At 41.5% G+C, this 24,603-nt stretch overlaps 1 protein-coding gene across 6 annotated transcripts in view; it reads right to left on the reverse strand.

Annotated features, from left to right (window-relative positions):
- The window catches only part of ABCC5 (ATP binding cassette subfamily C member 5), an 89,963-nt gene extending 65,965 nt beyond the window's left edge, over positions 1-23,998 (reverse strand). For 3 of the 6 annotated variants that reach the window (XM_060099211.1, XM_060099216.1, XM_060099215.1), the window contains exons 1-3: positions 23,908-23,998; positions 21,997-22,114; positions 20,471-20,654 (exon numbers count right to left, since the gene is read on the reverse strand). In XM_060099211.1, the coding sequence (XP_059955194.1) occupies positions 20,471-20,654; positions 21,997-22,114; positions 23,908-23,962 (357 nt within the window). In that variant the 5' untranslated portion in view covers positions 23,963-23,998. Of the gene's footprint in view, positions 1-20,470; positions 20,655-20,807; positions 20,830-21,431; positions 21,454-21,996; positions 22,115-23,907 lie in introns of those variants that run through there. The other 3 variants (XM_060099212.1, XM_060099214.1, XM_060099213.1) reach the window with 3 other exon arrangements.
- Between the last annotated feature and the right edge of the window lie 605 nt (positions 23,999-24,603).

Genomic DNA, 24,603 nt, shown 5'->3' on the forward strand with positions numbered 1-24,603 from the left:
CTTACTAAAGTCCACAGTTTACATCATTATTCACTCATTGTGTTGTATATCTTAAAATTTATATTTTTATCACCAAAATGTTTTATCTTTCATTTCCCAATATAGACTGAGAGTCAATTACTACACTACTCACTGCAAATTCTATTGCCCATTTTCTATGGCAAAAACTTCACAACCCCCCACCCCCACCCCGCCTTATCAGCCGTCATGCAGAAAAAGCCGGGATGCACATATGCCTCCTCTCTCTCTTATCAGCAACAGGCAGAGCAGAAGCGGGGCTCTCACCCTGGCTGCCCCACTAAAGAGCTCCTACCCAGACTTCTGCAGCATGAAGCAGAGAGTCTCATGGGTGGAAATACAAAGTTATACATATTTTACTATAAAGTTTATAAGTACCAATTAATCATATTAACAAAAATGAGTATAATTCAAAGTCTGACTGTGGCAGAAGAGGGTGGACCAAAAATCTGGATATATCTACACCCGTTTACTCTAAAAGTAACCCAAAGCCACTTAATTTTTTTAAAAAGTTTATTGAGGTATAGTTGATTTACAATGTTAATGTGTTAATTTTTGCTGTACAGCAAAGTGATTCATTTATACATATATATATATATTCTTTTTCATATTCTTTTCCATTATGATTTATCCCAGGATATTGAATATAGTTCCCTATGCTATACAGTAGGATCTTGTTGTTTATCAACCAAAGTTACTTTTGCAGTTACTGTTGCAGAAACATAAGCATTCTTTTCCTCAAGTAAGGATTATAAGGACCTTATGCTTTTCTCACATTCTCACAAATATTTCCAGCAATTATTGTGAACTAGCAAGAAAGAGTAGATCCCCAGATCAGGAAAAAGTTAAGTGGTGCAGCACCTAACACACTGTGCCTCACACAAAGTGGAGTCTCTATTTTGACACACCACCTCTTTTACACACAAAACAGAGGCAATTCAAACATTAAGGACTTCTGCCTGGGAGTCACCTGCATGCCTATATGGCTCTCTCCTCAAAGACAATAGCTTTAGTTCACAGCATACTTATGAATCTTCAGATAAGTCACTGCTTAGTATCAGGAAAGTACACAGCAACTGGGAAGCATTTTTTCCCTTTTTTTTTTTTTTTTTTTTTTTGCATTACGCGGGCCTCTCACTGTTGTGGCCTCTCCCATTGCGGAGCACAGGCTCCGGACGCGCAGGCTCAGGGGCCATGGCTCACGGGCCTAGCCGCTCCGTGGCATGTGGGATCTTCCCGGACCAGGGATGGAACCCGTGTCCCCTGCATTGGCAGGCAGATTCTTAACCACTGTGCCACCAAAGAAATCCCTCATTGCTACCTATTTCAAAAATAAATGGATCTTTTCAATTAATCTACCACAAAGGAGGCAAGAATATACAATGGAAAAAAGACAGTCTCTTCAATAAATGGTGTTGGGAAAACTAGGCAGCTACACGTAAAGGAATAAAATTAGAACATTTTCTCACACCATATACAAAAATAAACTAAAAAATGGATTAAAGATCTAAATGTAAGACCAGAAACCATAAAACTCCTAAAAGAAAACATAGGCGGAACACTCTGACATAAATCGTAGCAATATTTTCTTGAATCTGTCTCCTAAGGCAAAGGAAACAAAAGCACAAATAAACAAATGGGACCTAATTAAACCTAAAAGCTTCCTCACAGCAAAGGAGACAATCTACTGAATGGGAGAAAATATTTGCAAATGATATGACCAATAGGAGGTTAATATCCAAAATATATAAACCGCTCATACAACTCAGTATCAAAAAAACAAACAACCCAATTAAAAAATAGGCAGAAGACCTGAACAGACATTTTTCGAAAGAAGACATACAGATGGACAATAGGCATGTGAAAAGATGCTCAACATTGCTAATCATCAGAGAAGTGTAAATGAAAACCACAATGAGTTATCACCTCACACCTGTAAGAATGGCTATTATCAAAAAGACCACAAATAACATTAGTTGGCAAGGATGTGGAGAAAAGGGAACCCTGTACACTGTTGGTGATAATGTAAATTGGTGCAGCCACTATGGAAAACAGTTAAGAAGGTTCCTCAAAAAACTAAAAATAGGGCTTCCCTGGTGGCACAGTGGTTGAGAGTCCACCTGCTGATGCAGGGGACATGGGTTCGTACCCCAGTCCGGGAGGATCCCATGTGCCGTGGAGCGGCTGGGCCCGTGAGCCATGGCCGCTGAGCCTGCGCGTCCGGAGCCTGTGCTCCGCAATGGGAGAGGCCACAACAGTGAGAGGCCCGCGTACCCCCCCCCAAAAAAAAAACTAACTAAAAATAGAATTACCATATGATCCAGCAATCCCACTCCTGGGTATATATTTGAAGAAAACAAAAACACTAATTCAAAAAGATACATGTACCCCAATGTTCATAGCACCATCATTTACAATTGCCAAGATCTGAAAGCAACTTAAGTGTTCATCAACAGATGAATGGATAAAGACATGGTGTGTGTATATACATATATATATATATATATATACACACACATACATATACATACAATGAAATACTACTCAGCCATAAAAAAGAATGAAATTTTGCCATTTATAACAACATGGATGGACCTAGAGGGTATTATGCTTAGTGAAGTTTGTCAGAGAAAGACAAATAGTATGTTATCATTTACATGTAGAATCTAAAAAGTAAAACAAACTAGTGAATATAACAGAAAGAAAGAGACTTGGGCTTCCCTGGTGGCGCAGTGGTTGAGAGTCCGCCTGCCGATGCGGGGGACATGGGTTCGTGCCCCGGTCCGGGAAGATCCCACATGCCGCGGAGCGGCTAGGCCCGTGAGCCATGGCCGCTGAGCCTGCGCGTCGGGAGCCTGTGCTCCGCAACGGGAGAGGCCGCGACAGTGAGAGGCCCGCATACGGCAAAAAAAAAAAAAGAAAAAAAAATAGAGAGAAAAAACTAGTGGTTATCAGTAGGGAGAGGGGAAGGGGGAAAGGCAAGATACAGGTAGGGGTACAGGTAGGGGATTAAGAGGTAGAAACTACTATGTAAAAAATAAATAAGCTACAAGGATAGATTGCACAGCACAGGGAATATAGTCAATATTTTATAATAACTACAAATGGAGTATAATCTATAAAAATTTTGAATCCCTATGTTGTATGCCTGAAACTACTATAACATTGTAGGGAATTCCCTGGTGGTGCAGTGGATAAGACTCCGCGCTTCCAATGCAAGAGGCCCGGGTTTGATCCCTGGTCAGGGAACTAGATCCTACATGCATGCTGCAACTAAGAGTTTGCATGCCACAACTAAGGAGCCCTTGTGCCCCAGCTAAGGAGCTGGAGAGCTGCAACTAAGGAGCTTGTGAGCCACAACTAAGGAGCCCGCCTGCCACAACTAAGAGCTGGTACAACCAAATAAATAAATAAATAAATAGCTTTTTTAAAAAAAGAAACTAATATAACATTGTAAATCAACTACACCTCAATTTTTAAAAATTTAAACACTAAATAAAATAAAATGAATGGATCTTGACATACGGAAATTTCCTTTGTACGTCACTGAGGTTCTGAAACATACTGCTGGAACTGTAATTTAAGCTCAGAAGATATATAAGCTACAAATCTGTAAGGGAATGGGGACCCCACTTCTGATTTCAAGTTTTGATAGCGTGAGAACTATGTAAAGTGACTTGACATTACTTACGATTCAAACGTTAGTTGTCACTGAAATTACTTTGTCACAGTCTCATTTCAGATTCCCACCAGCAATCTATGAGAGATCCAGTTTCTCCACATACTCGTCACTGCCTGGTATTGTCGTTATTTTTTATATTAGCCACCTGAACAGGTGTGGTTTAGTGTTTCATCATGATTTTAATTTGCACTGCCCTAATGGTCAATGATGTTTAACATCTTTTCCTGTTCTTATTTGCCACTCATATATCCTTTTGGGTGAAGTGTCTGTTTAAGTCTTTTGCCCATTTTCTAAATGGATTGTTATTCTTAGTGTTGCATTTAGAGAGTTCTTTATCTATTATGGATTCAAATCCTTTGTCAGATGATTTGAAAGTATTTTCTCTCTTAATAGGGTCATTCACGGAGCAAAAGTTTTATATTTTGATCAAGTTTAATTTGTTGATTTTTTTCTTTTAAGGATTGGGCATTTAGTGTCATGTCTAAGAACTCTTAGCTCTAACCCCAGGTCATGAATATTTTCTGTTTTTTTTCTAAACGTTTTATAGTTTTAAATTTTGATCTGTGATCCATCCTGATTAATTTTTTCATTAATTTTTATATGAGGTATAAAATTTAGGCAAAGGCTCATTTTTTTGACTATAGCTGTCCAATGTTCCCACACCATTTGCTGAAGATTCATCTCTCCATTAAGTTGCTTTTGCACCTATGTAAAAATGAGTTGGCCATACTTGTATGGGTCGATTTCAGGACTCTATTCCATTGACCTATTTGTCTATCCCTTCACTGATACCATTAACTTGATTACTGTAGCTATTTAGTAAGTCTTAAAATAGCATAGTGTGATATCTCCAACTTTATTCGTCCTTTACAAAACTGGTTTAGCCATTCTAGTTCTTTTGCCTTTCCAGGAGAACCAAGTTCAAGATTGAGGAGAGTTTTATAAACATCTTTTGACGTTACGGCATCAGAGAAGGAAAACTTGGTATGCCATCCATTAGTATTTTCACATAAGAATGACATAGTAGCATTAAGAGAAAACTAAAATCTTCACATCTTCATTTATTCTTTCAACAAATAACTTACTGAGCACCTATATACAAGACTGTCCCAGATGCTGGGAATAAAAAATATTCTAATTTCTATCTTTGCAGTACACTAATTTCATTTTATTCACCTCTAAAATGCCTAGTTACAATTTTCATCAAAACCTACTAACAGAAAAGTGAATGGATGACAACAAACAAAATCCTCTTATTGCATGAGTTTTGTTCCTTTGACTATATACATGATGTTATGTTCCACCACCTCCTGGTAGTAAGTTACTTCCCATAATGGAGAATGACAAATTCAGAGGCTCTCTAAAAAGACTCAGATGAGAGCAGGCAGGCAAGGTTTCATTCATAAAGGCATATCATGAGTACTATACAAGCATTATCAAATGCCTGTAACATATCAGAGACTGAGGACTCTTGCAATGTTTTTGATTTTAGAACAAGGCACTCAGTATAATTTTATTCTGACAAGGAAAAGCTCCCATAAAAGTGGGTGAAGAAGTGGTTGAATTAATTCTCAAATTTTCATAGAATAATAAAACATGGAGTAGGAATGACCACAGTAAAGGTATGGAGAAGTTTATATTGTTGATCTAAGACAATCAAAAGTTGCCATTCTAAGCAACCCACTTTCCAAGTCTCATCATATTTTTGCTATTCTTTTCTAAACTGCTTCCCAAACTGTCAATCTTGTCATATCTTACTCACTGCCCATATAAGGACAGTGAAATAATCTGATGGAGATAAGAAGATTCATGCAGGATGCTCTGTTTTGAAACAGTCCTGCTCCATATTTGCACCTAGCTCCTTCAGAGACACGACTCTCAAAACAGTAAGCAACAGGTGTTTAGCTCTTGAATGATAAAATAACACAATCAAGAAAATCAAGAGAAAATTCCCTTACTCCAATAAAACTATGTTCTCTATGGTCTTAAAGTATTCATACTCCTTAGGCAGAATTTTCCCATAGTTGGAGGACATTGTGAAGTATAATGGTTTTGTACATGGATTTCTGAAAACAGACATGGGCTCACAGGCTGATTCTGCCACCAACTTTCCACATGTTACCTAGCCATTTTAAGCTTCAATTTCCTCATTTTTACAATGGTACATGCACCTACCACAAAGTGTTGAAAGGAATTAATGGGATAATGAAAAGTGCTTAGCAAAGTACTGGGTATATAACAAACATTTAATATGTATTAACTATGTACCAATTTATCCATCTGATAAATCACACAGCCTATCTCAAATATTCCTCTTTCCTTTAGCTTTCCCTGACTCTTTCAAGATTAGGGAATTTATTTCCCCCCTCCTATGTCTTCCCTGCACTGTGCCACTGCAGTAGGATGCTTCTACTAAGAACTCCTGGAGGGCAGGTTGACTAACTCTTATTTGCACCCCTTGCCCCTGGCACGGTACAGAGCCTGACACCTATTATTCAAATGGCAACCAGAATATCTCCATGTTGCCTCACAATCTGCATTATTATCATGTAAAAATGCATGACATACCACTAAGAAATCTTCTTAACCAATCCACTTCTGTTTAATTTCTCTGCTCTTTTGCTTATTATTAATTGTATAATAAACAATTACAGTTTATTTTTCTCTTTCTGGATTATTTAGGATAAATTCCATCAGTGGGATTACAGGATTAAAGAGTGTACCTCCAAGCAACTAGACATCCATCCAGTTTGTTTAATTAACCTTATTATAAGACATCTACTCCAGTATTATTGCAAAAGAGAACTGCTCTTAGTTTTAGTACTTTCAGTTCTATTTTGTTGACCTGAGCCTGCCGCTATCCCACCTACTCTGGGACATTAGCAAGAAACAGAGGAAGTTAGGGCAATCTTCTTTGTTTATAGCCCGATCTCATGACTAGCATGTATCTGTAAAGGCAAACTGCTTACTTGAAGGTGATGGGAAAATTTGGGCAAATGAACTAATAACAAACCAACATAGCATTTACTATGTGCCAGGCATTGTTTTAAATGTTTTACAGATACTAACTCTTATAATTCTCATATGAGGTATGAGGTAGATACTCTTATTTCCCCTGTTTTACATCTGAGGAAACTGTGAAGTAGCAGCAAAGATTTGAAGAGATCTTTAAAAGCAGAGACTGAATCCAGGCTCCAGAGTTGAGGCTCTTAATCACTATGCTATGTGCCATTCAAAGAAAAAACAAGCAAATAACTCATCACTGTACAAGATGACCTCAGATGTGTCTTTATAGACAGCCAGCTCTCCTCTCTTCCCCAGGGTGAGTATCAGATTAAAATAAACTATGACTCTCCTAACTAACCTCATTATAAGCAAATGGTAATTTCCAAAGTCAAAGGCACAAGTACATGATTAGAACACTAGAATGTAAATAAACTATTTTACTTAATTGCAAAAATCCACTTCCTGGTTGTTTTTCAACCAAAGATGAGTAGATGCTAAATGATGAATACATTATGGACTGATATTTTAAAATAAAATAAAAGCATCTTTTTTTTTTTTTTTTTTTTTTTGCTGTATGCGGGCCTCTCACTGCTGTGGCCTCTCCCGTTGCGGAGCACAGGCTCCGGACACACAGGCTCCGCGGCCATGGCTCGCGGGCCCAGCCGCTCCGCGGCATGTGGGATCCTCCGGGATCGGGGCACGAACCCGTGTCCCCCGCATCGGCAGGCGGACTCTCAACCACTGCGCCACCAGGGAAGCCCCAAAAGCATCTTTATACTACCCTGCCAGTAACTGCATAGATGTCTTATACTTGTAACTGTTTGGTTGGACGCCTAACTTCTCTTTCTTTCTAGGCTTCCCAAAAAAGCGTACCTGGCCAAGCAAGCCAGGGGGAAAACTGTCTATCTAAAGTAAAAATGAATTTAACCTACCATATTAACATTCTGTAAAGTGAGTTATCAACGTTCTAAGATTGAGTGGATTAAAGATAGTAATGAACCAAGAAAAATGACTTATATTTAAGCTATATGGGCTTACTATATGAACGCATAAATAATATAACATGGTAGGGAAATACGATTCAGCGAATATCATTGGGACAAATACAAACAGCTTGGAGATGAACTGAGATCCAGGTATCACACCACACATTAATCCATCTGGAATTAACCCCAAAAGTTACATTAAAATGATGAAATAAATAGAAGAGAATTAAATAGCATATTTAGCCACCTAGGGAAAGGAAATAGTCTCCATTTCCCCCCAAAGCCTGAAACTTATCAAAGGCAAGATGGATGGCTTAAAATATAAAAAGGAAAACTTTTTGCATAATGAAGTTAGCATTAAGGGGAAGGGGAATACAGCTAAAGGAGTGACCAGGTAACTAATATAATAATATATTTTGAACAGCCAGCTTTTACTGAAAAACATGTTTTATCCATTCATTCAGCAAGTATTTATTGAGGGGACTACACGCCAGGCACAGCTCTGGGTGCTGGGGAACCAGGAGTGAAAAAACAGACTTGCACCTCGAAATCACTGCCTTAATGCAGGTTACATTCTAGTATTTATAAAAGGTCAAAATCCAAAATAATCTACTAAATTGGTTCAGAAGCTTCTCTCAGCTTCTGAATTCAATGTTACCAATCAAGAAATTAAAATTAAATTTTAAGATACAACTATATATACCTTAATAGAAATAGAGATAAAATCCAACCCGAGAAGGAGGGAAATGTAAGACAACCACATATCATCTGAACCTTGACCCGATTTTTAATGTCACTGGCAGGTACTCAGGGGAGCAAACTGGTCATATGTAACACTTTACATATGCTTTGTCTCCATAGTATTATTATAGGAAGGAAAATTTTCCAAACAAAAAAAATCATTTAAACCCAGTGGTTTACTGGGAACTAAATGTCTAATAGAAGATTAATGGCTAAACTACAGTAGAGCAACACTCCAGTGCAGTGCTGCTTAACAGAAATAAAATACAAGCCACAAATGTAATTTAAATGTTTCTAGTAGCCACATTTAAAAAGTAAAAAGAAACAGGAGAAATTAATTATAATAATATACTTTATTTAACCCAATATATATAAAATATTATCTTTTAAACATGTAAGCAATAAAAATTATTAATGAGATATTTTATATTCTTTTTTTGGTTCTAAGTCTTTGAAGTCTGGTGTGTGTTTTTTATAAGGTTTTTTTTAATTAATTAATTTTATTTATCTATTTTTGGCTGTGTTGGGTCTTTGTTGCTGTGCACGGGCTTTCTCAGGTTGCGGCGAGAGGGGGCTACGCTTCATTGCGGTGTGCGGGCTTCTCACTGCAGTAGCTTCTCTTGATGCGGAGCATGGGCTCTAGGCACGTGGGCTTCAGTAGTTGTCATACGCGGGTTCAGTAGTTGTGGCTCGCCGGCTCTAGAGTGCAGGCTCATTAGTTGTGGCGCACGGGCTTGGTTGCTCCGCGGCATGTGGGATCTTCCCAGACCAGGGTTCGATCCCGTGTCCCCTGCACTGGCAAGCGGATTCTTAACAACTGTGCCACGAGCGAAGCCCTGGTGTGTGTTTTATATATACAGAACATCTCAATTCGGACATGCCACATTTCAAATGTCCAATAGCTACATGTGGCTGGTGGCTACAGTATTGGATAGCGTAGTCCAGTAGTTTTCATTGAGGGTGATTCTGCTTGTCCAGGGGACATTTGGCAATGTTTGCAGACATTTTTGGTTGTCACAACTGTGCATTCAGTGGGTAGAGGCCAGGGATGCTGCTGAACATCCTACCATGCACAGAACAGGCCCCCACAACAAAGAATTATCTGGCCCCCAAATGTCAGTAGTGCTAAGGTAGCCCTAGATAGCTAAACAGCTAACACGGCTAGTACTCGATGTATGATGATCTAAGGGAATGTGTTTTATGAAGCCTATTTTATTTTTACATTACAATGCTTTAAATCAATTTTAGAAGTAACTTTTTAAGGCTTCTCCTGAGAGGGGATGAGGGCACTCATTTCTCTTTACTTCTCTTAAGGGGCACTGCAGACTGAAGGTCTCTCCATGGCCAGATGTTGCGGCCACAGAAGGTGTTTGCAGCAGTTGTTTCATTCCAAAGGGAAAAATACTGCTTGGTCCAGGAGTTGAGAAAACATTAAACAATGAAATACTGCTGCCATTTGTATCTTCCTAAGGACTGTGGCTAGGAGACATGAGCATTTTTTTTTCCTACCAAGGTGATGGGGACGGAGCAGGGCAGGGACACTGGGGAACGAAAAGGGGACAATGAAATCTAGATTCTGCCATGGTTCAAACAAAGGTCAGGGAAACACAGAGTCATTTACCTGCCCATTCCGTGAGGGAAACAAGGAACTTTCGATCTATAAGCAAACAGAGAGGTTTGCACAAGAGCCCTCCATCCTCTGCGCACTAAGACCATCCCCAGGGCTGGGATAATTAGCTCTCACTATCACACCGCATGGCTTCCGCTTATCTAGTTTGTCCCATCTCATTTTAACAGGCTGCCAGAGCAGAATGTCTGCTGACAGGGCAACCCCTGCGTGGAGGCCCCCGGGACAAGATACCAGGGGCCAGCAATCATTCTCCAGGCTGAACAATCCTTTCCCGACAGCAGGACAACAGCAGGGGAGGCTTGCTAAGCCTGGAGGCTGAGGAATCAACCAGAGGCACCTCTCAGCTTCCAAGGGGAGTAAAGGCTGCAATATCCCCATCTGGCCCGCCCCACAAGGAAAGCCGCACTTGGGGCACAATCAGAACGGACAGGTCTCAGACTCTACAGCATGTTCTTCCTACCCTCTCCTTAATTCACAAGGTCTTAACACAAATACAGAGTGGGTAGCCTCTTCTCATAAACCCTTCTGGCCCAAGTAAAAGCTTTTCTGCAGGTGTCCCAGCCCCACAGCTGCCTTTACGACAAACATTTAGAAAGACAAACTTTCAAGAGGAACTGTTACACTGTCAGATACAGTTTTCAAGAAACTCAAAATGTTAACAATTAAATTAAAGTTAAATTTTCTTTTAAATTAAAAAAGAAATGAAAAAGCTGATACCCTCCCAGGAACAGCCGACTCCAGGCGTCCCCATCCTCCCTCTCCCCGACAAGTTAACACTACGAAGGACATTTCCTCTCCCAATTCTCAGCACTTCCTTATTCCAATGGGTTATTAACATGATTCTGACCATCTCTAGCATTTCCCTTAAGAACTTCCAAAGAGCGGTCACTTCAGTCAAGAGGGACAGCGAAATTCTAGAACGTAATCTTCACAGGAAGGAAGCAGAATATAATAGAAAGGGCTCACTATTCAAAGTCAGGGAACCTGCTAACTTCAGCCCTATTGCTCAGCGGCTATGAATTAACTTGTACCCCAGCTCACTAATCTGTAACTAGGCTGTATTACCCTCATGCTGAGGATAAACTATTACAATTCACAAGTGTAAATATGTAAAACCAATGGATATAACTTACCACCATCACGGTGAAACAGATATTTTTCCGCAGCTCATAATCTAGCATTGCCCCAGAATCCGGAGAAATCTGAGGGCTTTCAATTGTTTCATAAGCTAAATTCCAAGGAACTTTTCTAAAGTTCCTATTACACTGGGGTGTGAGATTAACTTTGTTATTATAATGATAAGGTTTCAAAGGACTAAACTGAAAATAAATCACAGAACAGAAAAAAAGACATGGGAAATACTTGGAGCCCCATTGGTTGAGGGGAGAGAAGAGACTTTATTCCATGAGATCTAAGGCAGAGGTTCTCAGCACTGCTGACACATTAGGATCACCAGGGCAGCTTTTAAACAACATGGATGCCTGAGCCTGACTCCAGAGACTGGTTTAATTGGTCTGGAACATTGGTATTTTTTTTTTAACGCTCTTCAAGTGATTTTAATACGCAGCCTGAACTGAGAACCACTGATAGATAGATAGATAGATAGGTAGATAGTAGGATGCTGGTCGTTTGCATTGGACAAAATCCCTTCAAGATTTTCAGGCTTTAGCTTAAAAAAAAAAAAAAGCCAAAATATAATTTGTAAATGAAACTCCCTTCATTGATCAGTAAGTACCATGTGAGCCCATGTTAAATGCCTAGAATAAGACATTAGTGGGTCCAACATGTGACTCCTGTACCGCTGAGCAGGCTGGAACCGCTGATAATGGTGGGAAGCAAAGGCAAAGGTGAAGATTTGGGCAGTCTGGCTATTTTTCCGCTGTGAGAATACAACATTTAAGGAAACTAAGTGACTGCTCAACACCATATCTGCTTTAGTAAACAAGTTTTCATCTGATATCTAATAACAGTTAAGTTGATTCTTTGAACAGCTAATTCAGAAAATAATCTTAAATAATTAAAACGTATGTAACATCTAATTAATTACCTAAATAGGTTAACTCCCTAAAAGGGGGGTAAGGAGGGAAGGAATAGACTTAATAAGCTTAATTCTACTGACAGGTTCAACCATTGCAAAGACTTCCGGAGGCTTTGTTTCCTGTTTCCGGCATTGACCTTTTTATTTTTGATTAAGAGAGAGGGAGGGACAGAATGGTGAGACATTCAGAAAAGCATGAGCAAAAGCCTACCTCAAAGCAAAACCAAAGTTTCACTGAGGAAGTTTTCATTAACCATTTGTAACTTCCAAGTTATAGATCTTAACAAAATAAAGGTTTGGGTATTTAAAGCTGCTTAAATAACAAAAAGCTAGTTCCAATACTTTTCTTCCCTTTTGACGGAAAGCTCCTTTAACCCATGCCAACAAGCTATATTTATTTCCCTTAAGCAGCATTTCCTAGGAAAGAAGCAGCAGTCCTGCTGCAGATGGCATAAGAGAGCTCATGATCAAGGCAGCAGGCCAATCTTAGGAGACCCACGTGGTAGACTCAGTCACCACGCAGGAAAGCCACCTGGGCTCTGCACCAATGGCAACACTGTTGTCATCTCTACCAGAGAGCTCTGGGCTGCTATTGGAGACCAACATCTGGCACCAGGCCAGAGACTGTATCATACCGTACTAAGATTTATAAAGCTTTATAGATGCCTTCAGGGAAAAGAAAAAAAAAAAAAAAAAAAAAAAAGGCAGGTGTTCTTACGCATCCTATTACTAACTGTCCAGAAAATGTGCTGAGTCACTGAGTAGCATTCAAGAGAAGAATAATGCAGAGACTGCAAATACTAATCTCCTTCACCCTGCTCTCCTTCCTAACAGCAAGGAGACTCACAGGTAATACTTTTGACACTGAAAACACAAGAGCACGGAAAAATTCACATACCCTTAGTCCATAAAGAAAAGCTTTCAGAGTTAAATTCTCTAAAAGTATAATGTACTAGACAGAACTATTTTATGGTAACAATAGTTGTCTCTAGGTAGAGGGGTTATGGGTGATTTATTTTTTCTATAATCTACAATTTGCACATTTTCGATAATAAGACCATAATTCTTTCATAGTAATATATCTTAGAATCATATTTCTTGGTAAGAGATTACACCCACATCTTTGTCTCTAGCATGTAACTTCAATTCACCCAAATATTTCCACTCACTAATTATGAACACTCCAACCAGGGCTACAGTGTCAGCCAAACAAGGAACTAAAGGAGACCCTAAGTGAAGGTCACTGGACTTTGCAAATACTTGCTTTGTTACTTTGCCTAGAAGCAGAATATTCTAACTTGGTAGAAAGCAAATTCCACCAGTGGTACACTTCTTTTTTTTTTTTAATTTATTTATTTTTGGCTGCCTTGGTTTTTCGTTGCTGCACGCAGGCTTTCTGTACTTGCGGCGAGCAGGGGCTACTCCTTGTTGCGTGCGCAGGCTTCTCATTGCAGTGGCTTCTGTTGTTGCGGCACATGGGCTCTAGGCGCGCGGGCTTCAGTAGTTGTGGCATGTGGGCTCAGTAATTGTGGCTCGCGGGCTCTAGAGCGCAGGCTCAGCAGTTGTGGTGCACGGGCTTAGTCGCTCCGCGGCACGTGGGATGTAAACCCATGTCATCTGCATTGGCAGACGGATTCTTAACCACTGTGCCACCAGGGAAGCACTGCTTATTTTCCATGTTTCCTCCTTTCCTAGATTACACATGCTAGGGAAAAACAAGTCACCTTTGGCTTTAGCCTGAGCACAGTGAGAAAACAAACAACCACCACAATAAAAAAACTTATAAAAGCGTCAAATAGCTTTGTCTTGCTTTTGCTTAAGTTTTAATTTAAAGCAACTAAAATCCAAACTCCTTGGCCTATTATTCAAGAACACATCATCTGAAACTCACTGACCTATCCTTCTACATATATGACTTCACACTTCATGCTCAAAGTCCACAGCACCTAGTTGGTCCTACCCACAGCTCTTTCTTCTACCAGGCATGTTCTTATTTCTCTGAATTCTACCTATTCCTCTAAGTCTCCAACCAAATGCTACCTCCTGCTGAAGTCTTCCCTGACCTCAAAGACTGAAGCGCTCTCCTTCTTGTTAATCTCCATAGCATCTAAATTACAGTAATCTGTGTACATGCCTATGAGTTTAAGCTAAGGAGGGCAGGCAGGCCCAGCATTAATTTATCTTCATGTGCACCAGAACACTTCATTCAGGGCTGTGCGTGCATCTTGGAGAGTGCTCAAATGTTTGCTGAATTAAAAAAGTGAATAAACATCACATCTTAAAACAAACCAAACCAGGGGCGGGGGGATGAATTGGGAGACTGGGATTGACATATACACACTAATATGTATAAAATAGGTAACTAATAAGAACCTGCTGTATAGCACATGAAACTCCACTTCACCGTACAGTAGAAGCTAATACAACATTGTAAAACAGCTATACCTCAATTAAAAAAAAACACACACACAAACCAACCAGACTTGGTGGAGTTATGTGATCGACATGTGCATATCTGAATGTAGTTATAAGAAAAGGAGCAGGCTTCCCTGGTGGTGCAGTGGTTGAGAGTCCGCCTGCCGATGCAGGGGATGCGGGTTCGTGCCCCGGTCCGGGAAGGTCCCACATGCCGTGGAGCGGCTGGGCCCGTGAGCCATGGCCACTGAGCCTGCGAGTCCAGAGCCTGTGCTCTGCAACGGGAGAGGCCACAACAGTGAGAGGCCTGCGTACCGCAAAAAAAAAAAAGAAAAGAAAAGAAAAGGAGCTGTGCTTGGAGAGTCATGCCTCAGACACAGGAACAGTCTTAAGGAGCGGTCTGGACATAAATCTTTGTTAGTTGAAATAATGCCAGCCTAATGCCAGCCGAGATTAATACTTAGGCTCAAAGAACTAACAGCAACAGAAGGCACCCCTATTAGCACTTCAGGATTAAAGGATGTCTGCAAATCATCAAGTTGTGTGTGGCCACAAGCTTTAACTCAATAGTCCTGAACAAAGGGGAGGTGTGAAAATGCATTATTTTTAACTTAATTAGCTCTAAGCAAATGTGATACAAATATCTGAAACGTGAATGATTAGAGCAATTTTCCCAAAGAGTATTCCAAAACATTTGGTCACAATATTAAGAAACAGGCAAACTGTGTACTCTGCAACTTTGCTTACAGCTTGAGAGAAAAAAAAATCACCCGCATGTTTAAAATGAGAATTTAATCCCTGATGCTTTGCTTCTGACTTCTGTTTGACAGTTTTATGTGTCCATGTTAATTGGACCTATTGAAGGCTAATGGTGGTGAATAAAACCTTGTTTTCCAATTAAGAGCCACAGATGATGTATCCTTATCTTTTGTTACTTTGGGAGGTGCTGTTTTTTTTATTTCTGATGGATAACAGACATGCCTGGTGTCTGGGAGGTCCCATCCCAGATTTCATCTCTAACAACTAATATGGAAACAATTGTTATGATCAAGAGACACAAAACTGTAATCTCTACCCAATTATCTACTTACATTCTTTTTTTAAAATTAATTAATTTTTATTCATTTTATTTTTGGCTGCATTGGGTCTTCATTGCTGTGTGCAGGCTTTCTCTGGTTGCAGTGAGCGGGGGCTACTTTTCATTGCGGTGCGCACACTTCTCATTGTGGTGGCTTCTCTTGTTGTGGAGCACAGGCTCTAGGCGCCCGGGCTTCAGTAGTTGTGGCATGCGGGCTCAGTAGTTGTGGCTCACGGGCTCTAGAGCACAGGCTCAGTAGTTGTGGCGCACGGGCTTAGTTGTTCCACGGCACGTGGGATCTTCCCGGACCAGGGCTTGAACCCGTGTCCCCTGCATTGGCAGGCGGATTCTTAACTGCTGTGCCACCAGGGAAGTCCCTCTACTTACATTCTTTTTTTTTTTTTTTTTTTCCGGTACGCGGGCCTCTCACTGCCGTGGCCTCTCCCGTCGCGGAGCACAGGCTCCAGGAGCGCAGGCTCAGCGGCCATGGCTCACGGGCCCAGCCGCTCCGCGGCATGTGGGATCCTCCCGGACCGGGGCACGAACCCGTGTCCCCTGCATCGGCAGGTGGACTCTCAACCACTGCGCCACCAGGGAAGCCCTACTTACATTCTTAAAAACGGTATGCTTATACAGCCATTCTACTTCCCAAATACTTAAATTATCCATTTGTAAACTATCGCTGAACCAGAAATTTGTCATCTTGCTGATTTCCTCTATTAGCAAACTGCTTTATGAAACAAGTTCAAGATATATTTATATCTAAGATTCTGGATTTTGACAGGTAATATGCAAGAAGATTCTAGGTGGTATGTGAACTTTTAAAAACACTTGATATTGAGCTTCCCTGGTGGCACAGTGGTTGAGAGTCTGCCTGCCGATGCAGGGGACACGGGTTCATGCCCCAGTCCGGGAAGATCCCACATGCCGCGGAGCGGCTGGGCCCGTGAGCCATGGCCACTGGGTCTGCGCGTCAGGAGCCTGCGCTCCGCAACGGGAGAGGCCACAACAGTGAGAGGCCCGCGTACTGCAAAAAAAACAACAACAACAACAAAAAAAACACTTGATATTTACACATTCCTTTTAACGTGTGTAAAAAATAGGTTGCATAAACCTATGATTCTATTGCTTAGGTCAAGGCTGAGCAAAAAAAAAAAAAAAAAGCCAGTATATTAAAAGAATTAAGGACTTTCCTGGCGGTCCAGTGGTTAGGACTTCACCTTCCAATGCAGGGCGTGCAGGTTCGATCCCTGGTTGGGGAGCTAAGATCCCACATGCCTCGCGGCCAAAAAACCAAAACATAGAACAGAAGCAATATTGTAACAAATTCAATAAAGACTTTAAAAGGGCCCACATCAAAAAAAAAAAATCTAAAAGAAATAGTTTAAGTAAAAAAAAAAAAAAAGTTCAGAGGGTACAGGATATTGTAAAAAATAGGAAAACAGTACTCAAATATAAAAGTTTAGGAAACATCAAAGGATAATGAAAATGAAACTCATGTGGACTGCCCAGATTTTATACAAGTGGTTGGTATCAGCCTCCTGTTTCTTCAAGAAGAGGCTCAGCCACACAAAGGAAACTTGCTGTCTGGTGCCTGACTAATAATTTAGGGGACAAAAGGCACAACAGTGACTCCATTTCCAGTTCTTCTCCACCCACAGAGGAAAAGTTTGTTCCCACTGCACACCCTAATGTCAGTTCTGCTCTAACCAACTGGACAGGGTCTCTGTCGCCAGAAATTTCACAGGGCCACACACAACCTTCCCAGGTTCCATCTCTTCCTGCTCTACGAGCTACCCATGGGCAAGCTTGCTCACTCCTAAGGCTCCATCTACATGGATGCACCAATGACTCCAAACCTTGTCCCTGCTCAACTCCTTGCCTATGCTCTAATTATCTACTAATCATCTCATGTGGATGCACTTCAAATTCCACATGTTCAAAAGCAAACTCACTCTTACCTCCTCTCCTTCCTTCTCTTCCCATGTGTCTATCAATAGTTTTAAATCCTTACCATGAATCCCAGGCACCCCAATGTTTCCCTCCCCTTCCAGAGATGCCCCCAAATCTCTCCCCTCTCCTCCATCCTCACTATTATTCTTGGACACAGACCCCTGGCCTCTTTCACATGGGCTGGCACAGGAGCCTCCAGATTGCTCCCTGCATTTTGTCTCTCTCTTTCTCTCATACAGGTTTTTCCTATACTACCTCAAAACTAATCTTCCTAAGATAAAAATCAAGTCTTAAAAATCTCAGCTCAACTGCATTAGCCATTAGGTAATGCAAATTAAAACTACAATGAGATATCAGACATACCTATCAGAATGGCTAAAATAAAATTAAAAACACCAAACATTGGCAAGAATGCAGAGAAACTGGATCACTCATACATTGCTGGTGGGAATGTAAAATTATACAGCCACTCTGGAAAAGAGTATTGAAGTTTCTGATAAAACTAAACATGCACTTACCATATGACCCAGCAATTACATTCCTGGGAATTTACCCAGAGAAATGGAAATTTTATTCACACAAAATCCTATACACAAATGGTCCAGAGCAGCTTTTTTTGTAATAGCTACAAACTAGAAATAACCCAAATGTCCTTCAACAGATGAATGGTTAAACAAACTGTGGTCTACCTATAACATGGAAAATTACAATTAAAAGGAAAGAACTATTGATACACACAACAAATTAGATGGATCTCAAAGGGAATTAGGCTGAGTGAAAAAAATCCAATGGCAAAAGGTTACGTACTCTATGATTCCATTTGTACAGCATTCTTAAAATGGCAAAATTACAGAGATGGAGAACAGATAAGTGGTTGCCAAAGATTGGGGGAGAGACCGGGACTTCCCTGGTGGCGCAGTAGTTAAGAATCCACCTGCCAATGCAGGGAACATGGGTTCGAGCCCTGGTCGGGAAGATCCCACATGCCGTGGAGCAACTAAGCCTGTGCACCACAACTACTGAGCCTGCTCTCTAGAGCCTGCAAGCCACAACTACTGAGCCCGCGTGTCACAACTACTGAAGCCCGCGTGCCTAGAGCCTGTGCTCTGCAACGAGAAGCCACAGCAATGAGAAGCCTGCACACTGCAACAAAGAGTGGCCCCCGCTCGCTGCAACTGGAGAAAGCCCACACACAGCAACAAAGACCCAATGCAGCCAAAAATAAATAAATAAATAAATAAATAAATTTATTTATTTAAAAAAAAAGATTGGGGGAGAGGACAAGGGAGGTGGCCGTGGCTCTAAAAAGGGAGCATGAGAGGTTCGTTAGGTGGAGCTGATTTGTATCTCTACTGGGGTGCTGGTCATACAGATTTACATATGTGGAAAAACTGCATAGACTACACACACACAAATGAGTGCACGTGAAACTGGTGAATCTTAATAAGGTGGCTGGATGGTATCCATGTCAATCAATATCCTGTTGTGATATTATACTCTAGCATGCAAGAAGTTACCACTGGGGGAAGCTAGATAAAGTATGTATGGGATCTCTCTGTATTATTTTTTACAACTGCATGTGGATCTACAATTATCTCAAAATAAAAAAGTTAAAAGAAAAAAATCCTCTCAATAGCTTCCAATAGTTCCCCAACACCCATAGTAAATGATTCCTTAGCATGGCGTGCAGAGCTTTCTCACATACATCCTATGCTCTAGACAACTAGCTCTAAGACCTAACACTTTTTGAGCACAGGCTATGTGGCAGGCACCATTCTAAGCATTTTATGTGTATTAGTTCATTTAATCCTCAAGGGAACTCATGAGTTAGGTTCTACCGTTGATACCATTTTATTCATAAACCACTAAGGCACAGATGACTTAAGCAGCTTGAAAGCATCCCCACCTCATCAGTCTTCAAAGCCCTGCTCCAGTGCTACCTTTGTGACTTTTTCCAGTTTAAGTCCTATACTAACAGTGTCTAGCATTCAAAAGATACCCGATACGTGTTTAATTAACATAAGGTTTGGACAAAGGGACAAAGAAAAGGTACAAAACCGGCACCTTAAGGATTTGATACTGATTACATTGAATCTATGTTTCCCCAAAGTTAAGCTCGAATGGGAAAGCACTGTATAATATACAGTAGAAACAGAAAACACCCATCAGTTAGAAAATGTTGATTAATAAGGCAACAGCTTTCAGGTAGCAAAGAGGGACAGGTAATGTCAGGCTAATGAAACTCCAGTGTCAGCTGCAGAGCCATATCTTTCTCCAATTTTCACGGAACAAATAGATGAACACAAACCTCAACTTCCTACCCAGCAACCCCCGTTCTTCCTTATTAGTTACTTCTGCAATTCAAGAAAAGGTATAATTTTTTCCCCAGAATAAAGATATTTCTTCCAGTTTAAAATGTATATTCATTATTTCCCTTGGAGGAAATTAGGTTATTAACTAAAGGCTCCTTTACACTCATGGGTTTACTTGAAAATTTTACTGATTATCCTCCAACGATCTAGAATTCTTCCAAGTACACGCTGAAGTCTGAATGAAAATCTCCGAAGGAGTCACCTTTTAAAGGCAGACAACAGAAGCAGAGGGAGAAAACAATTTCAAGTACATGAATGAAGTTTAAATGGTTCATATTCCCTCTGCTCCCTGCCCAGGCCTTCCCTTATCCCACCTGGCATAAACTGTCTTCTCTCAAGCAAAACCTTTTTAGAGGAGAACCCATGGGAAAAAATAGTTGAGAAGCTGAGAGCCAACCTCTCCTCTTTCATAAATAACCATAAATTCTTAACAGTGACCTAAAGCCAATAAAGAAAAAGAAACTTATTTTAAATTAGGCATCTTGTGAAGAGAGAAGGTGTGGTCTAGCACCGCAAGCAGGTAAGAGGGACTCAAGCAAGGCAGTACTGACCGGTTGAGTTCTCTTGTACTTGGAGTCCTCGCGGTCTCGGTGCTGCCCTGAATTGCTGGTTCTCTCCCGTACATTTCTATAACCAGGGCTGGGGATGATATACTCCTTTCTTATGTCAATGTCCTTCATCTTCTCTGAGTGGAGGTGCCAGGGCTCACAGACTCTTGGTTCCACTTGAGAATTTCTGAAATTAAAAATTCATCAAGGACAGATATTTCCTAAATTGTACTTCGTCATAAAGCGAAAGTGCTCTAAAATAGGGGAAAAAAGGACAAAAGCATTAAAGTTTTCTGTCATTGTATCTATAAAAATAAAATTTCAAAAATCTTTCAATTACCCTTTAATTTTTTCAAGAAAAAAATTCAGTGATAGAATCAAGAAGAATTCTCTCCTCCCACCTCTAAGGGGGAAAAAGAAAAAAAGATTAAAAAAAAATAAACACAGTGACAGAGACACCCGCCTTCTTCACCTTCAACTATGTTCAGTCACGATGTATAGAGCATTTAGATAGGTCTTAAAAAAAAAAAAAAGGCTTTCTGGAAACAATTTAAGTTTGTTCTAAGCATTACAAATCCCACAATTTTAAAACGGATAAATTTTACTAAATGAAAACTTATAAAACACTTATTCTACCAATGATATATCCCATCTCTGTACTTTTATAATTAGGTAATGGGTTAACTGATGCTTTTAAAGCTCTGTGAAGTTACATAGCTAAAACACAAAATAATACTACACTTTACCTTTAAAAACAAATTCCCCTTGGGTTACTGAAAGTGTTCTAAAATTAGATAGTAGTGATGATTGCACAATTCTGTTAATATACTAACCAAACACCACTTTGTATACTTTAAAGCGTGAATTTCATGATACAAAAATATCTCAACAAAGCTGTTATTTAAAAAACAATAACAAAAACAAATTCCCTACCCTGTCCTACTAAGTCTTACCTCGTACCTACCTGAAACTCTGTTCTAAACCCCTGCTAGCCTGGTTATCTCTAATCAATATCTGGTATCAACTCTGGTTACTTCTGAAAAAACAAAACACATGCATACATCTCTAAAACATTTCCCCCACTCTAAGATGGTTCAAAGCTTCCCAGGTACAAGTTGGGAAAACAACTTTCAGACCAGCCTCACTAGAAATTAAAGAAGTGTAGCTGTGTTGCCTTTTGAATTCCATAAATTCCTAGCTATCACTGAGACTTAAAACAGTACGGATATAATTCTGATAGCTACAATTCATTTTTTAAGGTATCAGAAAAAAAGGAGAACACTTACAAATCCTCTAAATAAAAAGGACTAAATCTCCAGAGACGTGTTTCCAGCACAAAGAAAGCTTTACTTCTTGCCTTTCAGGGGTCTGGCTCAAGTACCCTGAGTTGATACTGCTAAGTTACTTATCTTCAAAGAAAAAAGTCACCTTGTCCAATGACAAACTGCACCATAAAGAGCACCAGCTTACAACCAAGAACACAGCAATCACGTCACTGAGACCACAGCAAGCCTAAACTATAAACAGACCTGGCATCTGCCAGTGTCCCCAATGTCGGGCTGCAGCTGCAGATCAGAATAATCCTTCTTACAGGGATCACTGAAGTCCAACCTTCCCCTCCAAAGGTTCCCCAGCCTAGGTGATTATCTGGAAAGCAGAAAAGATTAGTCCTATTTTGAAAAAAGGCAAGTGGAGGGGAGGCAGTTTGAAAGGGAAGTGGCCAAAGTATTGTAACTCACTCACAATATCAAATGCCATGTCAGGAAGAACACAAAGATCATCTCAATTGTCTAAGAATTCATGTAACCTCAGTTTCTTTCAATCACTTTATTCCAAGTTATTCTATGTTGGAAGGGTGTGGGGAGCAATTTCCCATTCCCTCTAACACTCCTGCTTCTTTAATTTCCTGGGGAAAGAGGCACAGCTATGAAAGTAGGCAAGCCTTGTGCAGGGACAAAGCTAGTATCTCCTGGCCTTGAACAGATGGATTCCAGCTTCTGTAGATCAGGGATATAAGACAGGGCAGCCCACATGGAGGCCAGCCAAGAGCTAGGAAGTCCAATGGGTCTGGGGAACAAGGCCCAAATCTGAAGAAAACAGTTAAGGAAAGATCACTAGCTAGACTTCTTAGGGATACCTTTTGTATTTCTCTCTTTTCTTCTTTCTGTTCTCCCTTAAAGTTGTTTAAAAGTCTTTTTTAAAATGCTAACTCGCTCCAACTATGAAGAGATGGAAAAGAGAAGGTATTTTTATTTTTGAGTCAGAGCTGAACGATGGCACTAGCAGAATATTCAAAGTGGGAGAACCCAGAGAGGTGCTCAGCGCAGAGGCCACTTGGTCAGCTGCCTTTTTTTTTTTTAACCAAAACTCTCTTTCCAGTGATAAAAGTGTAGACGTTCTCCTGCACGATGATGCAGTCGAAACAGCATGGGGGGAGGGGGCTGCACAGGATTACAAGGACTGTAAGTAGCCAGGCTGGTGTTTCCAAATTGCCTTCATTACAACATTCCTTAGGTTTCCAACACCTCAGGAATCTGGTTCCAAGTCCTGCAGCTACACAAAAAGACCTGAAGCTACAAGGATATGTATTTACCACCCCCTTGATATCCACTTGCTGTGCCCCAGCCTTCTGCACCTTTCACTTACTCACGCTGGAGACCCCAGAATGACCTATTCATCTTCTCCTTCAAAACCTTCTGAAACTTTGCCAGTCTTTCCTGTGCCCATCTGCCTCCTGCCTCCCCACGTCCGTGCAGAAACCAAACGACCCCTATGTTTTAAATACAAAGCACCATGCAGCTCTGTGTGGCGGGTGGGGAAAGGGCACTAATGAGATCTCTCACTCAAGAGATCTAGATTCCATTCCGGACTCTGCCAAGTGTTTGCTGTGCGTGCTTCTGTCACGAACCTCCATCTACCCATTCGCCAAAACGAGAGGTTGGCTTCTGAGGTCGCTGGCAGTTCAGTCTCCTCTGTGGGGATTGAGCGGGGGTGCCCCAAGCCGCCTCCCTACAACCTTGAGGATCGGGGCTTCTCTCAGGCCAGCTTCGCCTGGGATGCCGGGGCCCTAGGGCGTTCCCGCGGCCAGTTCGGGCCCGCAGAGGCGATAGCTACCCACACCCACGGGCCGCGGGCGCAGCTCCCCCTGGTGGCGTTAGCCGGGAATGTGGCCGGCAACCCCGACCACTCATCCCACCCTACCTGCCTTCCGACGCCAGGACCTCACCACCTCACCACCAGCCCTCAGGGGTCAAGTCCCGAGAAGGAGGCGGCGGCGGGAGACTACAGGGAAGCCTGGCCCCGTTTCTCAGGTCTCCGGCTTCCCCCGACCTGCTCGCATCCTCGATCGCAGTCCCCCACCTCCGGACGAAACACACGGGAGATAATCCCCGCGACAACCCTAGGGAGAAGGATGGGGTACGGCGATCGCTGCTACCTACCAGTGCCCCAGCTCCAAAACGACCGCGTCGGCCGCTCGACCACGCTCCCGAGCATCAGCCCCGGAGCAAAACAAGCCTTTATAGCGGCATTGGCCGCCAGACTGCGCAGGCGTGCTGCACAAAGAATTCCCAAGACTGAAGGGAATTGTAGTCCCCCTTCCAGGAGCCCAAGGCTCGATTCCCGGCAAAGAACTATATTTCCCAAAAGCACCGTAGAAGCCCTGGAGGAGGTGCAAGTCGCTCCTCCCTTCCACCGCGCTCCAGGCTCTGCACCATCCTTCCCAGAGATTCTGCGATCCTGTCTGGAATCTTCTCTGAGGCCCCGTGTTCCAGTGGGTGGCCGGGAGGGTTGACAGTAGCCCTCTGTGGGCGGGCAGCACAGTCAGTGTTTGTAGGCAGGGCGGTCACGGCGGTGCTTGGCCGTTTATGCACCGGAAAGCACTGTGAAGGTCATCGTAGCCTCTATGTCCTCGCGACCAGCCAGCCCCACATCTTATGTGTGGCCCTTCACGTTTTACTACTGCTTGCTCACGACTCTGCGCTATCACCTTTCTCCTTTTAATCCCACTGCACATCACATAATGTTATGCTGCCTGGTTCTAGCAAATAAAGGCCAGGATCACAGTTTTTAGAGTGGCAAGAGCCTTAGAAATGGCATGTCAATTCATCCCTTTCTTTTTATAAATGAAACTGAGG

This window comes from Mesoplodon densirostris, chromosome 5 (genome assembly GCF_025265405.1).
Source record: "Mesoplodon densirostris isolate mMesDen1 chromosome 5, mMesDen1 primary haplotype, whole genome shotgun sequence".
NCBI classification, from domain to species: Eukaryota; Metazoa; Chordata; class Mammalia; order Artiodactyla; family Ziphiidae; genus Mesoplodon; species Mesoplodon densirostris.